Below are 25,427 nucleotides of genomic sequence, written 5' to 3'. Positions count from 1 at the left end.
CTGGCTCTTACACTTATTGGATGGGTCATTGTGGGCACATCCCTCAACCTCATGTGAGTTTCATTTCCCTGATCTGTAAAATGGGCACATTACTAATACTTACATGCTGTGATTAAGTATGGAATGGACTTCACAAAGAAAAATTCACGTTTAGCTAGTGCTCCAAGGTTATTCTGATGATGTTTAGAGAATCATGAAAGATATTAGCTCCCTTAACCCCAAGACTGGGCCTTCCAGAGCCTTTTGGAAAAGTCCCATTTCCAGACGTTGCTCCCCATTCCCACCCCTACTCTTCATAAAAAGGTGCCAGATCAAAGGGAAGACCATGATTTTGACCCCAGTTTATAAACAGGACATTTTCTAGTTTATTTTTGATTGCTATTTTTGTCTCAATTGTTGGTTTTCAAGAGAGAGGCCTCACACTTCTAAAAAAAGAATGAGAATGAGATTAAAAAAAAAAGAAGGCAGAACCGAGTATTTAGAAAGATCAATTTGATTTGTCTTTCTGGGACCACAAATGTGCATAGGTTTCATAGCCAGAGCACGTGCGTGCGTGTATTGGCAAGAAGAGGCAGTGAGGTAATGTCAGAAACAGTCTAAGGTATAATTTCCACTTTCCCTCTTCCTCATCTTTATTCCTATTATTTCTTGCTTTCTTCCACCTCATCTGCCTGTCTCTCTCTTTTTCCATAGGTCATTTTAAAAAGGAGGTGTTCACAAGACATATAAACTAAGCTCTTTCCATCTTTGGAGCTCACTCTCTCTTTGTCCCTTTGAGGGATACCTTCCCTTCTTATCCTCCCCTAGTTCATTCTATTTCCCCACAACAGAATTTTCTTTCCTTGGAACTTGAAGTCTTGGGATGTTTGTCTGTCTTTTTTCGGGACCCAGGAAGGAGTCTACATATTGGGGAGGCCAAAATAGAACCTTAGTTGAGTTCCCACTTTTGGGAGATGAGCTGGTAGCACCCAAAGGTTCCAAATGGAGCGGTTGTCAAAACATATTTGCCTCATACCTGGTGCTTCTTTCTACTCAGTAAAATATAGGTAGCAGGCATTAGAGAAGTAATTTTTCTTTCTCATTCTAAAAGCCCTGCCTCCCCAACACCCTGGTATTTCCAACCAACTTTAAACAAACAAACAAACAAAAAACTTCTCTACAAATGCCAAGTGGTCATTTCTGTAAGACAAGTTGAGATGAATGGGAAATACAGGACGTTTTAGTAGCCCCTGTGACATACAGCCTGGGGCAGGCAGTCACTAAGTCCAATGGCTGGTTTGCAGCAATCTACTTGCTAGATTAGCCCTTCTTTCCACATAACTTGTGGTCTGTTGTTCTCCCCTGATGACTCACAGCCAGACTCTCTCTGTTGTGTTTTAGTTTTGTTTTTCCCCAAAGAAGCATTAGTGAATGGGGCCACAAAGCAAATGACATGTATTCCAACTTTTGTTCAGTCTTACTTCTGCAAAGAGAAAGAAAAGGACTACTTAACCCCAATTGCCTTGCAAAAAAAAAAAAAGAATAAATGTTAAAAAAAAAGAAAGAAAGAAAAGGACCCACTTTACCCCTTGATGGTTTTTAACAATGCATGCTTTGTTAGAAAGGTTTAACTGAGAAAGAATAACACTAGAAGGAATCTTAGAACAAATAAGTTTAGACCATCAAACACACAGAAATAGGGCTTCATTTTATAGATGAGGAAACTGAGGCACATGAGAATGACTTGAGCATGCAGAATATTATTCCTAAAGGAGCTTGGGCTAGGGGTGGGGAGCTCCTACCCTATGCCATAACCTCTTGAGAGATGCTGCAGTCACCTTCCAGTAATGCACAGAATAGAAGGCAGTATTTACACATAGACTGATAACAGGGTGTTTTAAAAAGAACAAAGAGCAAAGAGTCAGAAAACTTGGGTTCTAGCCCCAGCCACGTCACCCACTGGTGTGTGACCTTGGGGCAGGCAGAAGTTTCCCTTCTCTGGGCCTACCTTTTGTAACTTGTTAAATAAAGAGGCTAGGACAGATTTATCCACTCATCCATTCAACCAACATTTCTTAGTGACTACTACTATACACAAAAAACCACGCTTAAGGTATAGGGGGGTAGACATATCAAGTTTAAATAAGATACAGACTGTACCCAGGTGGAGTTTGCAATCTAGTAGGAAGATAAGATTTAAAAATACAGATAAGTATAGGTCATAATAGGCAGCTAAGTGGCTCAGTGGATAGGGTGATAGGCCTGTAGTCAGAAAAGATCTGAGCTCAAATCCGGCCTCAGACACTTACTAGCTGTGTGACTCTGGGAAAATCGTTTAACCTTGTTTGCCTTAATCCACCAGGGGAAAAAATGGCAAACCACTCCAGTATCTTTGTCAAGAAAACCTCATGGAAAGTATTGGCATGCTATGGTCCTCAGGGTCACAAAGAGTCAGACACAACTGGACAACAGCAATAGTTCATATTATTACATGACAAATGCGTTAGAGATTCAACCAATTAGAATAGATCTAGCTCTGGTTAGACTAAACAATCTCTAAGATTCCTTCAGGCTCAATTAGTAATATGGTTTTATTGGAGGGGTGCTAGGAAGTCTCCCCATCTAAAATGTTCTGTGGGTTCTTAGGCTTTAGAGCTATAAAGGACTTTACAAATTACATAGTCTAGCCTTCTCATTTTACAGAGAAGGAAAAGAAGGCCCAGATATGGAAATGACTTACTCAAGGACACATGGCTAGTCAGTGGTAGATTCCGACACTGGTTTTCTTCCTTGTGCAAATCTAAGCCCTTTAGTAATCACCCTGATAAAATCAGCATGGCAAGGGGAACTATAAATTCATGGATTATAATAAAAGAGCATCACCCACTCTACCAGCATCTACTAAATTAATCCTATTAAGTTCTGCTGACTTTTAGGGAGCAAATGTAATGAAACATACCCTTGGGCAAGTCTCTCCCTATCTCTCGGCACAGTTGCCTTATATATAAAATGAGAGGTTGGACTGCATTTTGTCTAAGATTCCTTTCAGCTTTAAAATCCTATAATCTTACGAACTATTGGTATTGGATAGCCACAGAGGTGGAATTATGAAGTTAGAAAAACTAGTGTTTGTCCCCACTTTATCACACATTCCTCTCTGTAAGATCTCTCCTCTCTCTCAGGTCAAATTCTGAGTGTGTTCATATTACCTCCTGCATGCCCAGATCTTCTCATTGTACACAGACACATGCACACGCACACGCACACACGCATACATCACCAGCTGATATTCCCATAAATTCTGAGACTTCCTCCTTTCCTTGGATGTGTGGCATAAGAATAGAATTCATTCTTCCTGAATAAAAAGTGAACATCAAATTGTAACTAAGGAATCATAATTTTGATAAAATCCTAATTCTATTTTCAAATTAAAAAATTTGCATCTGCAGGACTCAGCAAGGACAGAAATCTCTATGGTTCACTTTCTCAAGACAAACGGCTAAGAATGACTGTGGTCACAGGAGGAATGAGTGACTGGGAGGTAGAGTTCCAGACCGCTTTTTCATTTGCTGTTGTTTTCTCTCTTTTTCAGCCATGGGATCACCAAAAGAAATTTCCTTCTCCGACATCACTGAAAACTCTGCCACCGTTAGCTGGACGGCACCCACCTCACAGGTGGAGAGCTTCCGGATCACATATGTCCCCATTGCAGGAGGTGAGAGAGTCTGGGGCAAAGAGTAAAGAATTGAGGGATCCTGGAAATTTGGGGTGAATCAGTAAAAGGAACCTGATGCACTTTGGATCTCTCATCCTCTCATCTTTACCAAAGGGAAGAAAATTCTTCCTGTTTCCCTTCTTTTTGAGACTAACTCTGAGAGAGCTAATAAATAAAATGGCCTTGGTAAACTCTAGAATCTTAGGATGTCAGCATGGAAGAATGAATGAATGAGTGAATGAATGAATGAATGAATTAAAAGCACTTATTGAAGCTTACTATGTGCCAAGCACTACGTTAAGTACTAGGGATAAAAATAGAAAAAGCAAAATGATCGCTGCTTTCAAGGAGTTTATACTCTAATTGGGGGAGACAACAAATATGAGTCCAGCTATAGGGTAGATAGCAAGGTCCAGGAGTCCTTAGGGTACATCAGCAGATCAGATGGCAATGTTCAGGGTTTGTGAGTCCAGAGGAAGGAAAAACATGGCAGATGGTAAGACCCAGAAGACCTTAGGCAAATGCCAGGATCTGGTAGTCCTCCATTCCACCACAGTTGGTGACTCCCAGCTCATACAAGTGTTGTGAGCAGGCATGCCACTCTTTCCATCAGGCCCCCTGGTATGAAGTCTGGGCAGCCCTGAGTCAGGGGAGAGACAAAGGAAAGGCCAGGGAGGATGGATACTTCAAAAGTCATTTAATCTAACCCTCTCTCCAATGTGTGAACTCATTCGACAACCTTCTTCTCATGTATCTCACAGGTTGAAGATATTGCAGGCTTCTATTCATGACACCCAAATCTCAGTGGTTTAAAACTAGTAAGACAAAGGTTTTGGTATTAATTATGGGACCTGTTTCCTTAAAGGCCCCTAATCTGAGGAAACTGTGTGTCCATCAATGGGTAGAATCCTCCAGGTCATCCCTAAATGTAGACAAGTACTAACTCCCTAGAGACACTCTTTGTTTGTTGGTCCTTTAAAAACCAGGTACCTGTCAATTCACAGGACCACCTGTAGAAGAGTCATTTTACTTTTTTTTTTTTTGCAAAGTAACCCTATAGGTCCCTATGCCCAAAAATATTTTTGTCCTGGGCAAAAGCAGCTGGAGACCTTATTATGGACTCCCCTCCATTAACCAATACAACAATTAAATATTCCATTCATATATACAAAAAAGGCACATAGAAATGAGATGCTGCAAAATTCTCAGTATTGTTGACCAGAAGAAAGAAGATGTCAAATACAATCACTCTCTTCCCTGTATAATGTTTAATGGTGCCCACAGAGTCCCAGTTTCTGTGTTAATAATAGCTAATAATAGTTCACCTTTATATGGTACTTTAAGGTCTACAAAGTGCTTTGCATATGTTATCTCATTTGATTCAAGTTGATGATGGGACCTTCTCAGGCAGAAACCTGTATGTTCGTAACACCCAGGCCAACATGTTTGATGGATAGAATATCTAACACAGAGACAGTTTGGAAGACATTCTGGGAAGAAAAAATGAACTGTACCACATGCCAACCAACTCCTGAAAGAAGACTTGCCATTTTAAGTTTGTTGTAATTTTATAGTTTTTTCTCTTTAACCTAAGATTTTTTGGCATTTGTACCAATGGAAAAAAAACATCTTAAGAAAATAAAGCTTCTTCACTGGAAAAATGGGAGCAAATGATAGTTTAAGGAAATAATTTCTTTTTAAAAGATGTATAGTTCCATTTCAAAGACAGGCTGGTGTTGTGTGTGCATGCAAATGTGTGTGTGTGTGTGTGTGTGTGCATGTGTGTGTACAGCTACTTAAAAGAGGAGCAGAGATTCCCACCTCACCCAGGGCTCATCTGATGCCTGTTTCTTTTGCTATGTCCCAGGAACACCTTCAGTGGTGACAGTAGATGGAAACAAGACTCAGACTGGGCTGGTGAGACTAATGCCTGGAGTGGAATACCTGGTCAGTGTCATCTCAATCAAAGGCTTTGAGGAAAGTGAGCCTGTGACAGGAACTCTCACAACAGGTACTATTTCATCAAGCAAAATGTCCATTTCCATGACTTTATCCTCATTTTTCTGACAGCATCCTCTCTCATATCATAGCAACAGAGGATATTTTCAACCCAGTACATCTTTCGTTCCCCTACCTCTTGACTGCCCCCTTAAATTTTAGCAAGTGACATTTATTAAGAACCTACTATATGCAGCACACTGTGCCAGGTGCTCAAGATTCCATTGCAACATTAGTATTTCATAAAACGATAAGCTTCCTGCAGGGAACAAAAATGTAAGGTGGTTTTGTATCATAGCTGGCCCAGGAGAATCTAGAAGGCAGCTAGAAGGAATAGGGAAGGAAACCTATCTTTATTAAGTGCCTACTACAGACCAGGAACTGTGCTAAACACTTTATAAATAATATTTCATTTGGTCCTCGCAACAACCCTGGGAGGTAGGTGCTAATATTATTCCCATTTTACATTTGAGCAAACTGAGACAGACAGAGAGCTAAGTGATTTACCCAGGGTCATATAGCTACTAAGTATTTGAGGGAAGATTTGAAGTCTGGTCTTCCTAACTCCAGGCCCACCTAGTTGCCTTCAGGAACAGTGGATAGAGTGTTGTATTTGGAGTCAGGGAGAAATGAACTCAAATTCCGCCTCAGACACTTAGTGCCTGTATCACCCTGGGTAAGTCACTCATCTCTAATGGCCTCTCATGTCCCCCTCTCCCTGACCTTTTCAGCTTCATTTCCTGTGTTGTTTCCCCCTACCCATTCAATTGTAAGTTTTGGGGGGGCAGGGACTATCCTTTTATTTGTAACCCCAGCACTTAGCACAGTGCATAGCATACAGTAGGCACTTTACATGTTTATTGATTATTATTGCCTATTGACAGTTTCCTCATGTTTGAAGCAAGGATAACAATAGCACCTGCCTCACAGGATGGTTATTTGGATCAAAAGTGATGGTACATACCAAATGCTTTGTAAACCTGAAAGTGCAATATAAATACTACTACAAGAATGTGAGAACTTGGAATATTAGGGCTAGAAGGAACCTTATGACAGAGAATTCTAGAGCCAGAAAGGGCAATAGGTATCGTGTTCAGTCCAACCTTTTCTTTGGAAAACAAGGAAATGAAGGCTCATACCTATCCGGCTCTCTCTGACACAGCTCCCTCTTTCTCTCCAGCTCTGGATGGCCCATCAGGGTTGGTGGCAGCTAATATCACTGACTCTGAAGCCCTGGCCATGTGGCAGCCAGCCATTGCTACCGTGGACAGCTACGTCATCTCCTATGCTGGGGACAAAGGTAATAGCAGAGGTCAAATTTTTTCTCCCTTCTTTCCATGGCACTTAAAATTTAGTTCTCTTATCCCACCAGAAATTTCATCTTTTTGCTGCCATATTTAGGAAAGAACAAGAATTCAGGGAACTCAGTTCAACAGGTCAGTAATTTTGCATTACAGGACATAGCTCCCAGGCTATTTTTTTTCCAGTAACCCTGGCTGAGGCCATCAGAAGAATATTTTACCCATACTCCTCTGCTTGTTGTTAAGCAAAGCAGGAGAATATTATGGTTTCATCAAGCGAATTCAGTAGGAGCATTCCATCCAGGTGAAAAAATGAAAAGAAAATCTCTAGCATCTCTCTAATTGTCCAGGTTTTCCAATTTCTCCTCTGGCCTACATGGAGCCCATATCCCTTCATCAAAGTGAAGGGACTTCTTGGAAGAGGACAGCTTTCTGAACATAACACCTCCAGCAGATGAAGTGGAAGATCCAGAAGCTTGACCCACAGACCCAAACTGATCTGGGAAGACCAAAATACACCACAGCTCCACATAGAGTCCCCAGAAGAAGTCAGTGGCAGCAAACTTTGATTTTGACATTTTTTTTATTCTTCTTCCTCTTTGCAACTACTAAAAAGAATAATCTGTACAGGCAGAGAAAGGGAAATTTTTTTTCTGAATCCCTAGGATGTTTCCTTATAATCCCAGAAATCCAAACCACAAGAATAAACATTGATTCTTAGAACCAAGACCCAAAAGAAATCACGATGAACCTAATGAAAATCAGGAGGGCAGGAATAGAGATATATCTCTAACATCTATACCATTGTGGTTTGGTTTTCATGGGACTGTTTCTTGGGCAGGGAAAATGAAGGGAGATGACTGATCACATCTTCCTCAAGTGGATATTTTTGATCTTTCCACTTCTTGTGTTGATTTAAGAGTGGCAAACTATTGGAAAGGGTTAATAATTAAGGAGAGTGAGGGAACTGGCCCGTGGAAGAAGGCAGGATATGGTGCAGATGTAGTGGACCTATGGACTAGGAAATCTACTTGCAAAGTTATTATACTACCTTCTTTTTTTTTTAAGTTAGCCTGGTTAAAGAACTACTCAGGTCTGTAACATGTGGAAAGCATCTTCTGTCCCCAAATTCACCTTCTGATTTCATGCCCAGAAAAATCCAATTTCATTATGATAAATCCTTTGTATCAGACTTGAGAGAGATGTAGGCATATGAGTCCCTTCAGAAATAAAATTGGATTTCCCCATAGGGTCACTAAAGTGTTTCATCTTCGAAGGAGTTGAGTTTTTTTTTTGTTTTTTTTTTGTTTTTTGTTTTTTGCTTTCCAATACAGTTAATGTCTCAAACTGCACTTTAACTGTCCCTATTCATGTCTTTGATGTCTAGTGCCAGAAGTGACTCAAACAGTATCTGGGAACACAGTGGAATATGCTTTGAATGACCTTGAGCCTGCAACAGAGTATACGTTAAGGATCTTTGCAGAGAAGGGGCCCCAGAAAAGTTCCATAATCACCACTCATTTCACAACAGGTACTAATTAAAGTCGACAGCCTTGCCTAGAGACCAATCCTAGCTTGTATCCAATGTTAAACTGCACACACTAGCAGCATCAGAAACCATTAATGCCTATTCTGTAAAGACATTAAAAAATTCACTACAAGCCTATTCATCATTTAACTGAAATAAATTTGTTCTCTCAATGGACTAGGGAAACTTTATAAGTGGAAAGCCCTTTAAGTGGAAACCAGCCCACTTTGACCCTAAAACCGGCATTTTAAAGACTTACATTATATGCGGGAAAACATTTGAAGGGATCTTTGCAAGCAAGTTTTCCCAGGTGCCCATTAGACCTTTATACATTACAATCTGTTTGTGAACTTTAATGAAAATGGTGATTGTGTTCTCCCAGATCTTATTCCTCAAAGGTAAGTGCCAACACCAATTTCCACCTGCCCTTTTTGCCAAAGGCTCACAGTATTTTAGGGCTTAAGGAAGGGACTAAGCCACTAAGACCAACCCTCCATTTTATAGATGAGAAAAACTAAGGTCCAGATGCTGTTAGCTGTCTATGGTCACACAGGTAGCAAGTAGTGAAGCTCCTGAAGAAATTCAAAGAGATTTTAATTCATGCCTCCATCAGCACACCCCTACTAAGACTTCCCCCTCCAAGACCAATTTTCCAAAGTTTCAAGAGCTTTCTGAAGAGAAGAGATGCTCTGGTCACTACGTGAATTTATGGAACTCAGGTAATTCTAGTCTTGGCTCTACCACAAACTCCCTGTGTGACCTTGGACAAATCCTTTTCCTCTTTGGGTTTCAGGTATTATATTTGCAAAATCAAAGGATTTATATAAGATATACTCTGAGATCCCTTCTAATTCTCACAACACAAGATTCTTTTATTCTATACATTTCTGGAATAGAGACTTTAAATTAGGAAAGCACTTAAGTGCTTTGTAAATTCTTCTTTTCATTATTGGATACCACTCAAAGCCACAAAGTGAGACCTGTGCCACCAGTCCATTTGATTGGATGGATTTCATCTCATTTATTTCTCCTTATTAAGTTCTTACCTTTGTAAAACTAAGGGTAGGGAAAGGGGGAGGATAAATCAGATGATTTGCAAGGTCACTTCTAGCTCTAGCATCCTAATATTTTACAGCATGTACACAAAGCCTAACTTTATGATCAAGTTTACTACAACCACCAATAGCAGTTTATTCTATAGAACTACTTCTAGTCACAATCAATTTTTTTTTTGGACTTAGGATAGCCTTTACCTTGCCCACTACAGAAACTGTATAATTCATGAAGAATTCAAGAGTACATGAACAAGTACAGAAACATAAACAACTCAGATAGCCCATTCAATTTACTCATGAAGATATTTTTGAAAACCCCTAAGCAAATACTCCCCATTCACCTTAGATCTGTATCATCTGAGCAAGTCACAGCCTTGTCATGGATGATTGGCAAAATCCAGATGCCCTGGGTCTTCCTAGTCTACCCAGCACTGGTATCTTGCATCTTCCCTGCCATTGACCCCCTTCAGAAACCATCACAGACAATTTTTGTATTTGTCATAGGACATATGAGGATAGAAAGGGATATTCAAGATCATTGGTCAATTCTGTCATCTTCTGGGGAGGCGGGGGACCAAAGTGAAGCCTGCAAAGTGAAAGAGCTTTAGCAGGATCATACAATGAGTTAGTGAAGGAGTAAGATTGACAATGGAGATCTCCAGGTTTCCAGCCCAAGAATGTTCTAAGGCATCATTCTACCTCCTTAATTATTAAATACCTTGTCTTTTGTAGACCTAGATTCTCCAAGAGATTTGGTGGCAACTGAGGTTCAATCAGAAACAGCACTGTTAAAATGGAGGCCTCCTCGTGCACCTGTCACTGGTTATCTCCTCATCTATGAATCTGTGGATGGAACCACCAAGGTACAATTTTGTTTGGATTTTCTGAACAACTTGTCACTGACATTATTTAGCATTCAGATTGTTTCATATGTAAAAGAGAAATAAGCAGGTAGCTGATGTAGTAGATAAAGTACTATACTTGGAGTCAGGAAGATGAGTTTAAATTCTGTCTCAGATATTTCCTAGCTGTGTAGCCCTAGGCAAATTACTTAAAGTCTCTTGTCCTCAGTTTCTTCATCTATAAAATGGGGATGATAATAAGAAAAAGAATACCTATTTCATAGAGTTGTTGTAAGGATCAAATGATGTATTATATGCAAAGCATTTTTGCAAGCCTTAAAACTATATAAAATGTTAGTTATTATTATTATATAACAGTAATTCATCCTTCTATAGTGCAGTAAGTAAAAAAGTCCTTTCCTCATCTCGAGGCAGCAAGGTAGTACAGTGGGCAGAGTGCTAGGCCTGGAGTCAGAAAGACCTGAGTTTAAATCTGGCCAAAAATACTTACTAGTTTGGTCAGGTCACTTAACCTCTGTCTGACTCAATTTTTTCAACTATAAAATGGGGATAATAGTACCTACCTCCCAAGGTTGTTGTGAGGATGAAGTAAGTTAATATTTATAAAGCATTTAGCACAGTACTTGGCACAATGTAGAGCTATATAAATGCTATCATCAATATCAATATCATCATTGACATCACCATCATCATTATTATTACTACTACAACTCTTTGAAGTAGGCAATACAAGTAGAATTATCCCCATTCTGAGAAGTGTTCTTCCCAAATTGGGGCTCAGAAAATTAAGTGACTTGCTAAGGACCGCATGGGGGACAAAGGTGGCAGAGTGGATAGAGTGCTGGGCCTAGAGTCAAGAAGACTCATTTTCATGAGTTCAAATCTGGCCTTAGACACTTAGTAGCTGTGTGACTCTAGGAAAGTCACTTAACCCTGTTTGCTTCAGCCCTTCACCTGTAAAATAAGCTGGAAAGGAAATGGAAACCACTCCAGTATCTTTGCCAAGAAAAGCCCAAACAGGGTCCTGGAGAGTTGGGCATGGCTTAAAAATGATTGATTCAAGGGTCTTATAATCAATAAGTGTTGGAATTAGGTTCCAAACTCAAACCTCTTGACCCAAAGTCTAGTGCTCTCTCCATTTTACTCAACTCCAGGTCCTATAGGCCCTACCTGAATCTGGTGGTCCCTCTTGGGCACTTTACATTGTATTGAAGAGAGAAAAATATTTCCTCTTCTGCCTGTTTACAGAAACACATACTTACATTTTTAGGATGCTAAAAAAAAAGTTTCACTGACATTAAAATATATGTTTAAGTATAGGAAAAAAGTAGTTAATTATCTTTTAAGGTAAAAAAATTCATAATTTTACTTGAAATTTCATAACTAGAGAAGGTATGATACAATTAGATAAGTCTCAAGATAATCAAGGGAAGTAGCAATATCCTCTTCCTTTTCTTACAGTGATCAGTCAGTGGATGTGTGGTTTCATACGTGCATATTGCCCCATCAGGGTACAAACCATCCATCTGCATCTTTATATCCTGTTAAATTCTTGTCTATGTCTTTCTGTGACCTCCCTAGAGAATTTACCCAATGCCCTAGTAGCCTTCCTCTGGTTCGAGCTGTCTATCTGTTATCTCTCTTGCTATATGACCAAGCCACCTCCCTTTCCAATCAAACATATCTTTGTTGATGCCTTTTCTTGCAAAAAGATCATCATTGGTTATATGCTGCAGCTTACTTCTACCCACCAAGCATCTTTCCATTGCCATTTGTTTTCACTATCTAATTTTATTTCTAGGGTAGATATAGCTAAAATCTAAGAAAATCAGTATCTTAAGCTATACAAGATCATATATCTAGAGATGGCTTTCAAGGTCTCTATAAAATAAAGTCATATGAAAAGGATAATGACATTCATTCAGTCAGTCATTTATTCATTTGCTCATTATCCTAATACCAACCTGCCCCTAAATTACTTAGAAAAAGCCTTTCCTAAAAGCTATTGGCAACTGATAAGTAACTATCTGGTTACAATGTAATGAATACAGTAAGACAAGATAGCATCTTATTCATATACCTTCAAGGTAACAGACATGAAAGACTCAGGAAGTTCGTGGATATTAAATGAATGGCCAGGGATATTTTCTCATCATTCCTAATGTGCCCCAGGTATATACAGGACCCAATGTTGCAAATCCTATTAAAAAATAATATATGAAGGAGAACTGTAGTGTTGGTATCATTTTGGTTTTGATTGAAAAGGACAATGAATATGATAAAAAAAAGACTGAAAAGGGGGATTCCATGGTTCATGACAACTATAATATATATTTCACTTAATATTTTATATCATAGTTATCTGTGTTTTTCTTATCACTCTACTAAACTAAGATACATGATAGTGTCTTCTCTAATTTTTTTTTTATCTTCCCAACACCCAGCACAGACTCAGTGCTTAATGAATGGTAAATGAATAAATGAATAGATGAATGAATAGCATAGGGTGATTTCTCAGAGGGGCTTCACAGTAGTAATAAGAAAATCCTTTGAGGCTTTTGTTTTTCTTTTTATGGGGGGAGGAGGAGAGGGAGGAGATAAAAGTTCATCAAGCTGATAATTTACTTCTTGAAGGTGTCTCTAGAGCTAATTAAGTTATTCATTAGCACTTAAGCAACAGTCATTTATTCTCTGGGATTTGTTAGACACGGCCAATTATTACAGCAAAGAACATTAAAATAATCCAAATGAGGTGGTCCAAGGGCTCTTTCTCCTTTTGGTATATTATTACCAGCACCATTCCTGAAGTATCTAGCCAGCTTCAGAAATCCATTCACCAGCTAGGAGTGTTTATGATAGCCATCTGTTCCAAAACAGTCTCTTGAGGGAATAGTCATAGCATTAGTGAAAAGTAAGTTGTACTCGATTTGGGATTTCACCTCTGAAATATCTGCCTTCTCATGTCTTTGCAAATTTGTAGGTAGATAGATAGATAGATAGATAGATAGATAGATAGATAGATAGATAGATAGATATATCAGTAGAAATAAATACTTAAATAGTAGGTTACACACAGTTGGTGCTTAATAAATGTCTGTTGAATGATTGGGTTGATTTAATACAAAAGTTGATTTATTAATACAAAAAGTACCACCTTATATTTGCATGGCCCTTTCCATTTTTCAAACCACCTCACATATATTAACTTATTTCATCTTTTAAAACCCCTTTCTGTGGTAGAAATGTAACAACACCCAGCCAGTTACCAAATCTTTTGAATCTAAATCTAAAGTTCTTTCTGCCACATCCCACAGCTTGAGACCCCAACCACATTTTTGTGAAGCCTACTTTATCTCTAGATATGATCTTCCCATGTATTTTGAAGGTTCTTCACCTTCCAAAGACATTCTCCCTACAAGGACTGATTGGACAGTAGTTGACTTATTACTCACTGCACATACCATACAAGACCTAATGGTTTTGATGGTTTAACTAGTGATTGTTTGTGGAATTCTGTACAGTATATTTCTTTTGTTTTTAAAAGGAGGAATGGGCTACACTTAATTCAAACCTTGGGTGCCAAATTTAAATTCTAGTACATTGGATCATACATCTAGAAATGGAAGGTACCTCAGATGCCATATTGCCCAATAGTTTTATTTTACAGATTAGGAAAGTGACATCCAGGGTAAGTGACTTTTCTAAAGTCACCAAAGTAGGTAATAACAGAGATGGAATTTGAACCCAGGTTCTCTGACTCTAGAGCCAGTTCTCTTTTCACATTCAGTTCTGTATGTATCAGGGTGGGGGGAGGGAAAAAAGGACTACCTTAAAAACTGAAACTGATGAACTCAGCAGAGCTCAGGGAGATAGTCCACAATGCTATGTTCAAATTATAATGGCAGCTAATGTGTTGCTAGAAAGAGCAGTCATCTGTGCCAAAAAGCTACCACTCCTGGTTGTGCTTCCATGTTTAGAAAGAAGATACCCTGTAACACTGAATCCATGGCCACCTCCAGTTCAAGCCCACATCACCACTTCCTCATTAGCCATCTTCTAGACTATTATCATAGATTCCTAACAGGTCCCATTATCCCTATCCACTGCTCTTTCCAATCCAGTCTACACACTTCCAGAGGAATCTCCCTGAAGGGTTACTGAATGGTATTTTAATCATTCACTTAGTTCTCTACCTTCCACTAAACTATATTATCCATCCAAAATCCCCCTTTCTACCCTTCCAGTCTTATCTCCTACTATTGTCCTAAATGCAACCTATGTGCCAATCTATATGCTAATCAATGTAATTTACTCAATTACATTTCTTGACAAGAATGCTATCTTTGCTTTTCAAAGCCCTACCCATCTTTCAATTCAATCAAGTATATATTTTTACATGTTTACTAGGCCCAGAGATATGAAAATAAAACAAACAAGATAAAAATGAAAATAGTGCCTGCCTTCAAGGGGCTTAAAGTCTACTGGTGGTACAACATGGAAAGAGACAAATGCATGATTGTTGGCAGTTGTACATCACCTGATGCTAGAGTGAGGAAAGAGTGGACTCTAGGCACGGTGGGGCAGGCAGTACAAAGATATGAAAATGGGGCATAGAATGTCAAGGTCAAGAAAAAATTAGCATCATAGTAGGGCTACACTGAAGAGCATATTATGAAAGGGAATGATATGACATGAATCTAGAATTACAGGTTAGGACTAGATTGTAGAGGATTATGAAGTTTGTATTTTATCTCAGAAACAGAAAGGAGTCATTAGAGATATTTCTGTAAAGGGTAGCATGGGGAGATTGCATGAAAGATGGAGCACAGAAGGGAGATGCTGGAAATGAAATAATTAATTAATAAGTTATTGCAATAGTCCAGGCAAGAGGTGATGAGGGCCCAAAGGATGGTATTGACTGTGTGAATGGGGAAAAAAGGACTAATGCAAGAAGTTGTGGCAACTGATTGAATATGTGGGTTGCTGATCTGCAACTTAGATCTAGGTCACATGTAAGTCATTGGTCCTCTTTGAGAATGACGAATGAAAACAACAAATTCAGCCAAATATACACACACATTTATGTATACATCTCCCTACATATTCATGTATATGTTCACATATGCTGTCAAGGGAAAACAACAAAATTACAGATTCAAGAACTAAAAACTGAAAGCAAAGAGATAGAAAATACTAACAATAATAAATTTGTTTTCTAAGAACACAAGTTAATGATCAGTTCTATTCATTAGGGGTCTCTGCTTTGCAAAACAAAAAAGAAAGAAGGAAAAAGCCTAATGTTATTTACTGTCTTCCTAGGAAGTCATCTTGGGACCTGACACAAACAGCTACAGCCTCACAGAGCTGAGCCCATCCACACATTACACAGCCAAGATCCAGGCCTTGAAGGGAGCACTGAGGAGCAAACTCATTCAGACCATTTTCACAACAAGTAAGAAGTGTTCATGTAAATGGAAATGAAAGTGTACATGATAGGGTAAATTCTGTTGGTGTTTCCCTGCTCAAGCATAAATAGCTTTTTATCAATTAGTTATTCAGAAACAGAATAGTCTGCCTCATAAAGCAGAGGGATTAGACCTGTTCTGCCTAAGCCCAGGGGGCATAACTATGAGCAATGAGCTGTAAAAAGGCAGAAGTTGGCTCGATGAAAGGAAAAACCTGCTAATAGTCAGAGCTTTCCAAAAGTAGAATGTGTGTGCTACCTTTAGAAGTGATAGGTTTCCCCAACCTTGGGGTCTTTAAGCAGAACTGTGTGCCCCCTTATAGAGGATATTGTAAATACTGTAAATTGTAATTAGTTAGGAATGTGTCAGAGTCCTGCTCTGAGATTCAGTGAAGTAATGATGTTTTAGAAAGGATTTCATCATTGGGCAGGAAGTTGAACTAGATGTTTTCTAAAGCATCTTCCAACAAGATTCTGTACTCTGATAAGCAAGATTTCAGTTTGATTAAACTCATGCCTGTTCCTCCATTTTCTCACTTCATCTAAATCAGTCCACTCTATAAGAATTTTTTTTCTGTGTTCTTGGCTCACAGTTGGACTCCTCTACCCATATCCCAAGGACTGTTCACAAACAATGCTGAATGGGGAAACAGCCTCGGGCCTCTACACTATCTATCTGAATGGGGATAAGGCCCAGGCACTAAATGTCTTCTGCGACATGACCTCTGATGGAGGTGGATGGATTGTGAGTATAAATGAAGCAGATCATATGTCTTACCTCCATTTTTCTAGACACAGTATCATCATGGCAATATCAAGCTATCAATGCGTATGTGTCTAGGAGTCAGCATCTTCTCTTAACTGCATAATCCCAAACCTTCTCTCCAGCTGCCAAAGGAATTTTATTCCTAAATAATATCTTGGCAAAAGAAACTAACCAATCAATCAGAAAGTACTTATTAAGCACCTATTAGATGTCAAGCACTGTTCTAAACACTGGAGATACAAAGACAAAAATGAAACAGTCCTTGCCCTCAAGGAACTTAGATTCATTCAATTGAGAGAGACAGGATGTATACTTAAAACTATATGCAAAATAAATACAAGTGATTTTGGAGGGACTCTAGCATCTGAAGGGGAATAAGGGTTGAGGAGAGGAGGTTGAGAAAGGGCCACCATAAATAGAAGCCAAGAGAAATAGTAAAGCTCCAGCTAACAACTACAATCTTCACAAGAGCTGAAGCTCAAGGGAAAGTCATCAGTGACCCAGTAAGATGGCAGGAAGGAAACTCTGAACCCCATTCTCCTGTGTTTACTTCTCCCTGGATATAAGCACAATCCATTATGAAACTTCTTGAGATCTTTCTTATCCTCAGATCAAGTGGCTGGTGGTCTCTACATTTCCATACAGGCTTTCCAAGGTCCCCTTATGATGTTGGAATAGCTTAGACCCTGGGGAAGCTGAGTCAATTGTTCATAGAAAGACATTTCATTTTAGCTGGAAGGAGGCAGTTGAAAGATTAACAAACTTGCTTATTCTTCTCAGAAGGTTTAAAACACACACACACACACACACACAAATGCACACACTCGTACACACATTTAGCAACTATTTCCTTGAGAATTGTACAAGATAAAAATTTATAAATAATTCCAATAAAGTCATACCCCTAAACATTTATAATTAGGCTATTAGGGAGAACAACTACTGAATTCTTGTATAAACTATTTCTCAGAGCCCCCATGGGGCAGGGGAGGAATCTGATACAAGAAAGAGGGGAGGGGTCACTTCATGCCTTTAGCTTAATGATGTTGAGTCAAAACAAACAACAGGACCTTTGGGTAGGGCAATCAATCAGAGGCAACATAGAGCATTACAATCATATGAGACAAGGAGGCTGAGACAGAATATAGAACACTAATGGATGTGCCACGTAGCCCACACCTGAAATCAGGGCTGATGTAATGGTTCATCATCATGAGGAGGAGAGCAGTGGACTTTCTTTTTGCAATGGCTTCAATCACATCCTTTATTGCAACTTCAGTATCAATGAAAATAATAATAATGTAGCACAGTGCCTGGCATAGAGTAGGTGCTGAATAAATGCTTGACAGACTGACTTTTGTGTTGTGGTTTATACTTTTTAAAGGGATTTCACATATTTTATCTCATTTAGTTTCACAACATCCTTGTGCATGAGGTAGATCTGGTATTATCATTCCCAATCTACAGAAAGCAAAACAAGACTCTTTTGAGAACAGCATGGGGCAAAGAAAAGAAGAGAGGATTTGGAAACAGAAAAAAAATGTATTTGATTCTCAGTTCTTCTCCTTCATAGCTGTGACCAAAAGCAAACCACAATCCTTTGGAGCCTTCATTTCTTTTTTTTTTCTGTAAAATGGGAGTGATAATATTTATACTATATATCTCATGGGGTTGTTAAAGAAAGATCTTTATAAATCTTAAGCCAGTATAATTGTGAGCTATTTCCTTCAATTGCACTAATATTCAAAAGTACTCTTATTGCCTTTATAGGTATTTTTGAGACGTAGTAATGGACGTCAAGATTTCTACCAGAATTGGAGGACCTATGCTACTGGATTTGGGAAACTCAGAGATGAATTTTGGCTTGGTAAACCTTCCCTGAACATTATATGGTTAATTTCTGAGAAAGTCAGCTATCATCAAGAAACCCCCTACTATCTCCCTTCTACCTTCTTTTTTTTTCTTTTTTGAAAATTTGGCATGTGGAGACAGCAGTTTACTAAAAAGGAGGAATATCACCACTATTGAATACACAAAGACCAAATATCCCTTTAAAAACAAATTTATTTCAAAGCCCCTGAGCATTAAAGGTGTCATTTAAAGAGGGGCATTTTGTTCTTCTGTCTTAAAAGTGAATCCATCCCTAAATCCATTCATTTAAGCATGTACTTAATGTCTACTACATACAGAGACCAGTGCTTGAAGTTTCTGAGAATACTAGACACATTCTTGTCCCATTGCAAGGTAAAGGAAGTTATAGGAAGGAGTATGGTCCCCTGGTTTCCTGTCCATTCATTCAATCTTTCTTATCCAACAGGGCTGGATAACATTCACAAAATCACTGACCAGGGACAGTATGAATTAAGGGTGGACCTTCAGGATCATGGTGAGACAGCTTATGCCATCTATGATAAATTCAGTGTTGGAGATGCCAAGTCCCGCTATAAGCTGAAGGTGGATGGATACAGTGGAACAGCAGGTAGGACCCAAGTGGCTTTTAGTATGTAAACAAGGGAAGTCTATAGGGTGGCTTCTAGAGGAGATCTCCTTAACTTTTCAAACCAGAAAAGCTAAGGTTGGTATTTAAGAACATACAATGTACTACAATGGCATAGGCTGGTACAGCTCTTTAAGACTCAGAATTAATTATAAGTGAAGATGTACTTTGCAACTCAACGAACTTAGGACAAAGTTCCTTCCCTGTAAGTTTTTATTGAAACATCTTATACCACTTAATGTCAGGGAAAGTTCTCTGAGGTTTGAAGTAGCCTTCACTCTGCTTCATAATTCAATTCCTAATCAAAGCACAATGAGAGAATGTGTGCCACTGATCACAGTGGGTATTACAAGGGAAGCTGGTAGATGGTACCATGCAAGCTATCCTCCACCAGAAAAACAATTCAAGGTAAATGCATGCTCCCACTGAAGCTTATTCAGTTAAATCATCTTTGCATCTTGGAAAGAATCTGATGGGCTGGTGAAATGCCCTGATTTCATACTACTGAAGCTTATAACCCCCAAAAGGAAAGTCATATTTTTAAGTAGTGGATACCTGTGCAAAATACCAGTAGGAACAAATGCAAGGATGAGTCTAGTTGGACAGAAAGAAATGATGGGATTGCAATTCACAGTGAGGTCACATGGTCATAATGAACACTAAAGACCAAATTAGGAGCACTTGTGGTTCTAACATCATATCAAGTACCCTTAGTTTTGCTACCTGACAATCTTTTTTGTAAACGGAAAATTTTTCAGGCTCAAGGTATGCTAAAGCAGCTCTCAAAAATACCCAAGAGGTGTAATGTTCAGAGGAGACAGAAACATTGTCTCCACCTAGCAGCACTTTGGCTTTGTCTATTCAATTCTGCAGTTATGAGAAAATGCACGGCATTGTTTCCATTCATAAAGCTAAGCCTCATAAGGCTGCTTTTTCCAGAACAACTATTATAGACTTTTTTTTTAAAGCACACACCAGACACAAGCAGACCCTTATTCCATCAATATCTGCCTGTCATTCACATGCTTTCCATGGCATCAGCTATTAAGAATGTCTATGAATCCCTGTTACAACTTGCTCCATCATTTCAGTGGAGAGTGTCTCACATCTTGAAGTCATTGAGTAAGCAAGCATTTTATATGAAACCAAGAAGAGGAGCTTAAGTGTCTGTAGAAATCAATAAATTTAACTAGAAAATAATAAATTAAACTAAAGAGACCCCCAAGCAGTTAATTGAACACACATGTAGATGAGGTTGATGCCACAAAAATGAGCTTCTAACAAAAAGCCACTGGAAAATATGATGCTTAAAAATAATAGTAATTAAATGTATCAAGGGAGAGTGCAGACAGATGGCTTCCTCCAAACATTTTCTCTCCACTGCCATCTTCCCCCGATGCTTTATCAGAGCTTATGGGTACCCTGAGTTCCCCAAGACTATATAAGACAGGAGATTGCGAGTTCTGCCGGGTACAGCTGAGAAGGAGCCCAGTTACAGCTATCTGTCTGTTGCCAGAAAATGTACCTACCTCAATTAGGAGAGACTCATCATCAGATTAACCACAGCAGGATGAATTCCTCTCAGCAACAGCAACTCAGAATGTTTGCTCACTCAAAATCAGTTGTCATCTGCATTGGTGGAGGGAGGCCCCACGATGACAAAACCACAAACTGAAGTATTAAATTAATTCAGTTCAACAAACATTTGTTAAGCATCTACTACATTAAAGCACTGTTAATTAAGCATCCAGTAGTAAAATGAATAAATGGACTTGATATGCAGGCAAACATGTAGAGGAGCTCTGATTTCAGGTTCATGAGGAACTCCCTACCCCAAAGCCAATTGGCAAATGATCTGTGACTTAGTCCATAGATTTGATGGCACAAAGAGTAACTTATCCAAGGTCACAAAGATAGTAAGTGTTAAAGGTGGCCTTTTAACTCTCAATCTTGCTGACTCTAAGCCACGATACCAGCTGCTAAACCACATAGCTTCTATATAGTCGTAACAATAACAACAAAACAATAACAATAGTAAAATAATGTAATTATTACCAATAATAATAGCTGATACTTAAATAACACTCTAAGACTTACAAAGTACTTAATATATATACAGTATCACATTTGATTTACCGCATAGATAGTAGGTAGAGAGAATATAAGAATATTCAAAACATATCTGTGCATTCTATCCAATGGTTTGACCAATATCTTAAAATCTAGATGTACCTGTACATTAGGAATGCCAATATATGCATACATAATCAACATTCATAAATATGTCATGGGAGCACACAGACAAGAGTCACACAGGATGAAGAGACATGGATGAGCTATGAGATGCATCATAGGACAGAATATCCCTATCAATGAAGTCACAGATCCACTAAATTCTTGAAACCTGGAGTATTTTCCATAGAGTGGCTTGATCAATATCTGAATGGTTTAAATACTGAGAATAAAGAAGCTGATTACCTAAGGAAAAAAACACAATCTTCAAAGAAAAACTATCTTCTATTTCACTGTTTGGGATATTCCCAATTAAAGAATCACTGAAATAACTACGATAATTCAATCTCCAGGTTCAAAGTTACCCTCCATGATATCAACCTTAAATGTCAAATACCTGCCTGCCTCTCTAACTACTCATTCCTAGGTTTGTCATTTACCATCAAAATTAGAAATGCATACTGAGATTTTTCACTTCCTGATTTTTTTGCCCCAAACAGGTGATTCCATGGCCTACCACAATGGAAGGTCCTTCTCTACATATGACAAGGACACAGATTCAGCCATCACAAATTGTGCTCTATCCTACAAGGGAGCTTTCTGGTACAAGAATTGTCACCGAGTCAACCTTATGGGCCGGTATGGTGACAACAATCACAGTCAGGTGAGTTTTCCTGGGAAGTCTTGAAACTTAGGGAGTTAGATGTGCCTGACACAGTGCTCTCCACTTGGAGATGCTGACTAAATAAGTGCTGCATTGGAATAGAAAAAACATTGAACTTGAAATCATAAGACCAAGGGTGGACTTCAGGCTTTACCACTTAACTAGCTTTGTGGCTCTGGGAGTCCCTTCACTTTTCTTGGATTTAGTTTTCTCAAATGTAAAAATGGAGATAAAAATATTTAGAAACAATAAGCATTTATTAAGAACCTGCCAGGTGCCAGGCATTGTGCTAAGTGCTGTGGATACAAAGAAAGGTAAAAACCATCCTCTTCTCTTAAGGAGCTCACAGCCTAATGGGGACAGACAACATAAAAACAGGTATGTACAAACAAAATAGATAGAGGATAAATTAGAGGAAATCCGTAGAGGGAAGGCATAAGAATCAAGGGGGATTGGAAAAGGCTTCATGCAGAGGGTGAGATTTTAGCTGTGACTAGAAGATTTTAGCTGGGGCAGTCAGAAGGCAGAGATGAGGAAAGAGAGTATACCAGGCACAGAGACCAGTCAGCGAAAAAACTCCAAGTCAGGAGATAGGGTGTCTTGTTTGAGGAAGCTTATAAAAAAGGCTTCAGGATTTCAAGGCTTCAGTAATTTTGCTTCCCAGATCATACCCCTTTACTGGGGTTAAAAAGCCAGAAGAGAACTTATAAAATCAGCTATCCAAGTCCCTTCATTTTACAGATAGTAAAACTGAGGTCCAGAAAAGGAAGGTGACTGGTCCACAGACACACTCTGAAGTGTTGGTATGGCCAGGATTCTAGAATCTAGGTCTCCCAAGTACCTGGCCAGTGCTCATTCTACTTCAACTCACTGAGATTAGGCATTAACATTGGGAGAATCTCAGAACAGGGAATGTCAGAGCTTGGAGGGTCTGAGCTTGAAAATAAAAGAGTTGAGAGGTATCTTAGAGCTATAACACATTTTAGAATATAGAATGTTAGAGCTGGAAGAAATCTTAGAGCGTAGAATGTGAAAGCTGAAAGGGACATTGAAAATAATCTTGTCCAACAATCTTATCCATTTTAGAGATGAGAAAACTAAGGCCTGGGGAGATTAAGTGATTTACCTAAAATCACACAGTCAGTTATTGGCAAAGCCATGACTCTGAATCTAGGTCTCTGCAAAATAATATAATGAAAAGACCTCTGGAGGTAGGATAGCTGGATGCTAGTCCCTGCTTGGTCACTAATTAGCTACATAGCCTTTGATAATTTATTTCCCTTCTCTGGGTCTCAGTTTCTGAGAGAAACCAACAGGAATAATACCAGGACTAGGGGATAGAAATACACATTTTTGAAGGCCTGGGTGCCCAGAGTTCTCTCAATAACTTCTTCTTATTGCCCAACAAGTAGGCAATGCTTTAAGGCACTGGATGGGATAGAACTTTTGAATTTACACAGCTTGAGGTGATATTTGTTGTATGGAGTAACTATCCTGAATGGCCCACAACAAGTTATCCTGGCAGGAGATGAGTTTCCTGGGCTGTGTACAATGTGTAAAATTACCATTTTTAGCTCTACTTACCCCTCACATCCCTATTTTGTATAAGGAAATGCTTAGTATGATCTATATTATTCTGTTCAATTCATGAACACCCAGTGTTAGGAAAAGAGCAGTGTATTTAGATTCAGAAGACCAGGGCCTAGATTCCAACTCTGTGATTTACTACTTATATTACCTTGGAGAAGGTACATCCTCTCTCTCTGCCACAATTTCCACATCTGAAAAGCGAGGGGGTTGGGTTTGATGTCCTTTAAGATCTTTTCTACCTCTAAATCAAATAATGGATCCTGTGGTAATAGGGTGGTTGTCCCCCTGGACAACTGGAAACCAACTTGGACCATTTTCTCTTCCCCAGGGCGTTAACTGGTTCCACTGGAAGGGCCATGAGCACTCAATCCAGTTTGCTGAAATGAAGCTAAGACCCAGCAACTTCCGGAACCTAGAAGGAAGAAGAAAAAGGGCATAAATACTTCACAGACAACAGAGGGAAGAGAATTAAAGGGGAGGGGAGGAAGGCCCAGAGAAACAGAGGATCTTACCAAAGCATCGAAACCACCGGCCCCAAACACTCAGCCAGGGCCACCGTGTTGATGACAGCATGAGCAAAAGTGCCAATGTCACATGCTCTTCGGTAAAGTCCTTCACACCAAAGACAATGATCTCAAAAGGGGTTTTCTTTTCGGTTTTCTTTGGGGTTTTTTGTTTGTTTGTTTATTTGTTTCTGCAAAACTCTTCCAGTGACAGTTTCATGGGATCTTTCTCTTGGGTGGCTCTGGGGAAGCACAGGGAGCAGGTTGTACATTGGTAGTTTGTTTTAGAACCAGCCATATTTTACACAAAACTGTACAATTAATTATCATTATTATTATTAGCTATAATTAAATGTGTGTCATTGGAAGGCTTTTTTTTTACAGTTTCAGACAACAGAGAATAGAAAAGCAATACCATTTCAACTATAAGGATGCAATTAATATGATTAATATTATAATAATAATAATGATAATGATGATGATGATGATGATAATAAACTAAGTGTTTTTAAAGAGATCCATGCTTTCCAAAACACAGCAGGACAGTGTCTGATTGTATTTTTTTTTAATAAAAGCACAATTACTTTTAAATGTACTTGTTGGGCTTCCTTTCTGCTTTGAATCTGTGTTCTACCAGAGCCAGCATCTTTGAGGAGAGGGAGGAATGTGTCTCACTTTGAAGACTTAGTTGTAACAGGGCCTGTGACTCAGAAAGAACAATCAAGTTGCATTGTCTGAAAAATGAGGCGGTTGAACTAAATGACCTCTAAGGTTCTGTCCACTTCTGATATCCTATGAGTGCCTAAGTCACCGGAGTCTCATTTGTAATGTGAGTCATCCACTTGGTGCATCATTAATAGCCAAGGTTGACAGGAGCTTTGAAGAAGGAAGTGAGCAGCTAGCTCCTGGTCTGAAGTAGCTGAAATGTACATTTAATAGGTCACTTTTTCAGTGTAATTGGCTGTCTTCCCTGTCAAAAAGTGAAAAATCACTAACAAAAGCAAGGAATACAGAACAGGGAGGGTTCATCTTAAGGTTCATTTTTTTTTCCATCTGAGAGCAAAGAACTCCTACCTAATTACTGTGAACCCTGTTTTTGAATCAAAGAGAACAAAAAGATCATTTTTCTTAAAGGAGGGTCTCTCCTATGTTTCTCTTTCTCCAAAGGGAACACTTTTGCTGCTGCTTCCTGAGAAATGACTAGGGGGAAAGAATATGAATGAAGATAAATAGCCAAGATAAAGTCATAAACATTGACATCATCATGAGACT

General features: G+C 38.9%; 1 protein-coding gene across 5 annotated transcripts in view; it reads left to right on the top strand.

Annotated features, from left to right (window-relative positions):
• LOC114047318 (tenascin-like) overlaps positions 1 to 24,750 on the top strand; it is a 114,044-nt gene extending 89,294 nt beyond the window's left edge. For all 5 annotated transcript variants that reach the window (XM_027868092.1, XM_027868091.1, XM_027868094.1 and 2 more), the window contains 11 exons: positions 3,572 to 3,694; positions 5,562 to 5,705; positions 6,873 to 6,992; positions 8,381 to 8,524; positions 10,309 to 10,439; positions 15,759 to 15,891; positions 16,497 to 16,648; positions 18,440 to 18,536; positions 18,987 to 19,148; positions 21,899 to 22,062; positions 23,981 to 24,750. In XM_027868092.1, coding sequence (XP_027723893.1) covers positions 3,572 to 3,694; positions 5,562 to 5,705; positions 6,873 to 6,992; positions 8,381 to 8,524; positions 10,309 to 10,439; positions 15,759 to 15,891; positions 16,497 to 16,648; positions 18,440 to 18,536; positions 18,987 to 19,148; positions 21,899 to 22,062; positions 23,981 to 24,091 — 1,481 coding nt within the window. In that variant the 3' untranslated portion in view covers positions 24,092 to 24,750. The remainder of the gene's footprint in view (positions 1 to 3,571; positions 3,695 to 5,561; positions 5,706 to 6,872; positions 6,993 to 8,380; positions 8,525 to 10,308; positions 10,440 to 15,758; positions 15,892 to 16,496; positions 16,649 to 18,439; positions 18,537 to 18,986; positions 19,149 to 21,898; positions 22,063 to 23,980) is intronic.
• Positions 24,751 to 25,427: the final 677 nt, after the last annotated feature.

Source organism: Vombatus ursinus, unplaced genomic scaffold (assembly GCF_900497805.2).
Source record: "Vombatus ursinus unplaced genomic scaffold, bare-nosed wombat genome assembly UNPS02014786.1, whole genome shotgun sequence".
Classification (NCBI taxonomy): domain Eukaryota; kingdom Metazoa; phylum Chordata; class Mammalia; order Diprotodontia; family Vombatidae; genus Vombatus; species Vombatus ursinus.
This window is presented reverse-complemented; position numbering and strand designations above follow the sequence as displayed.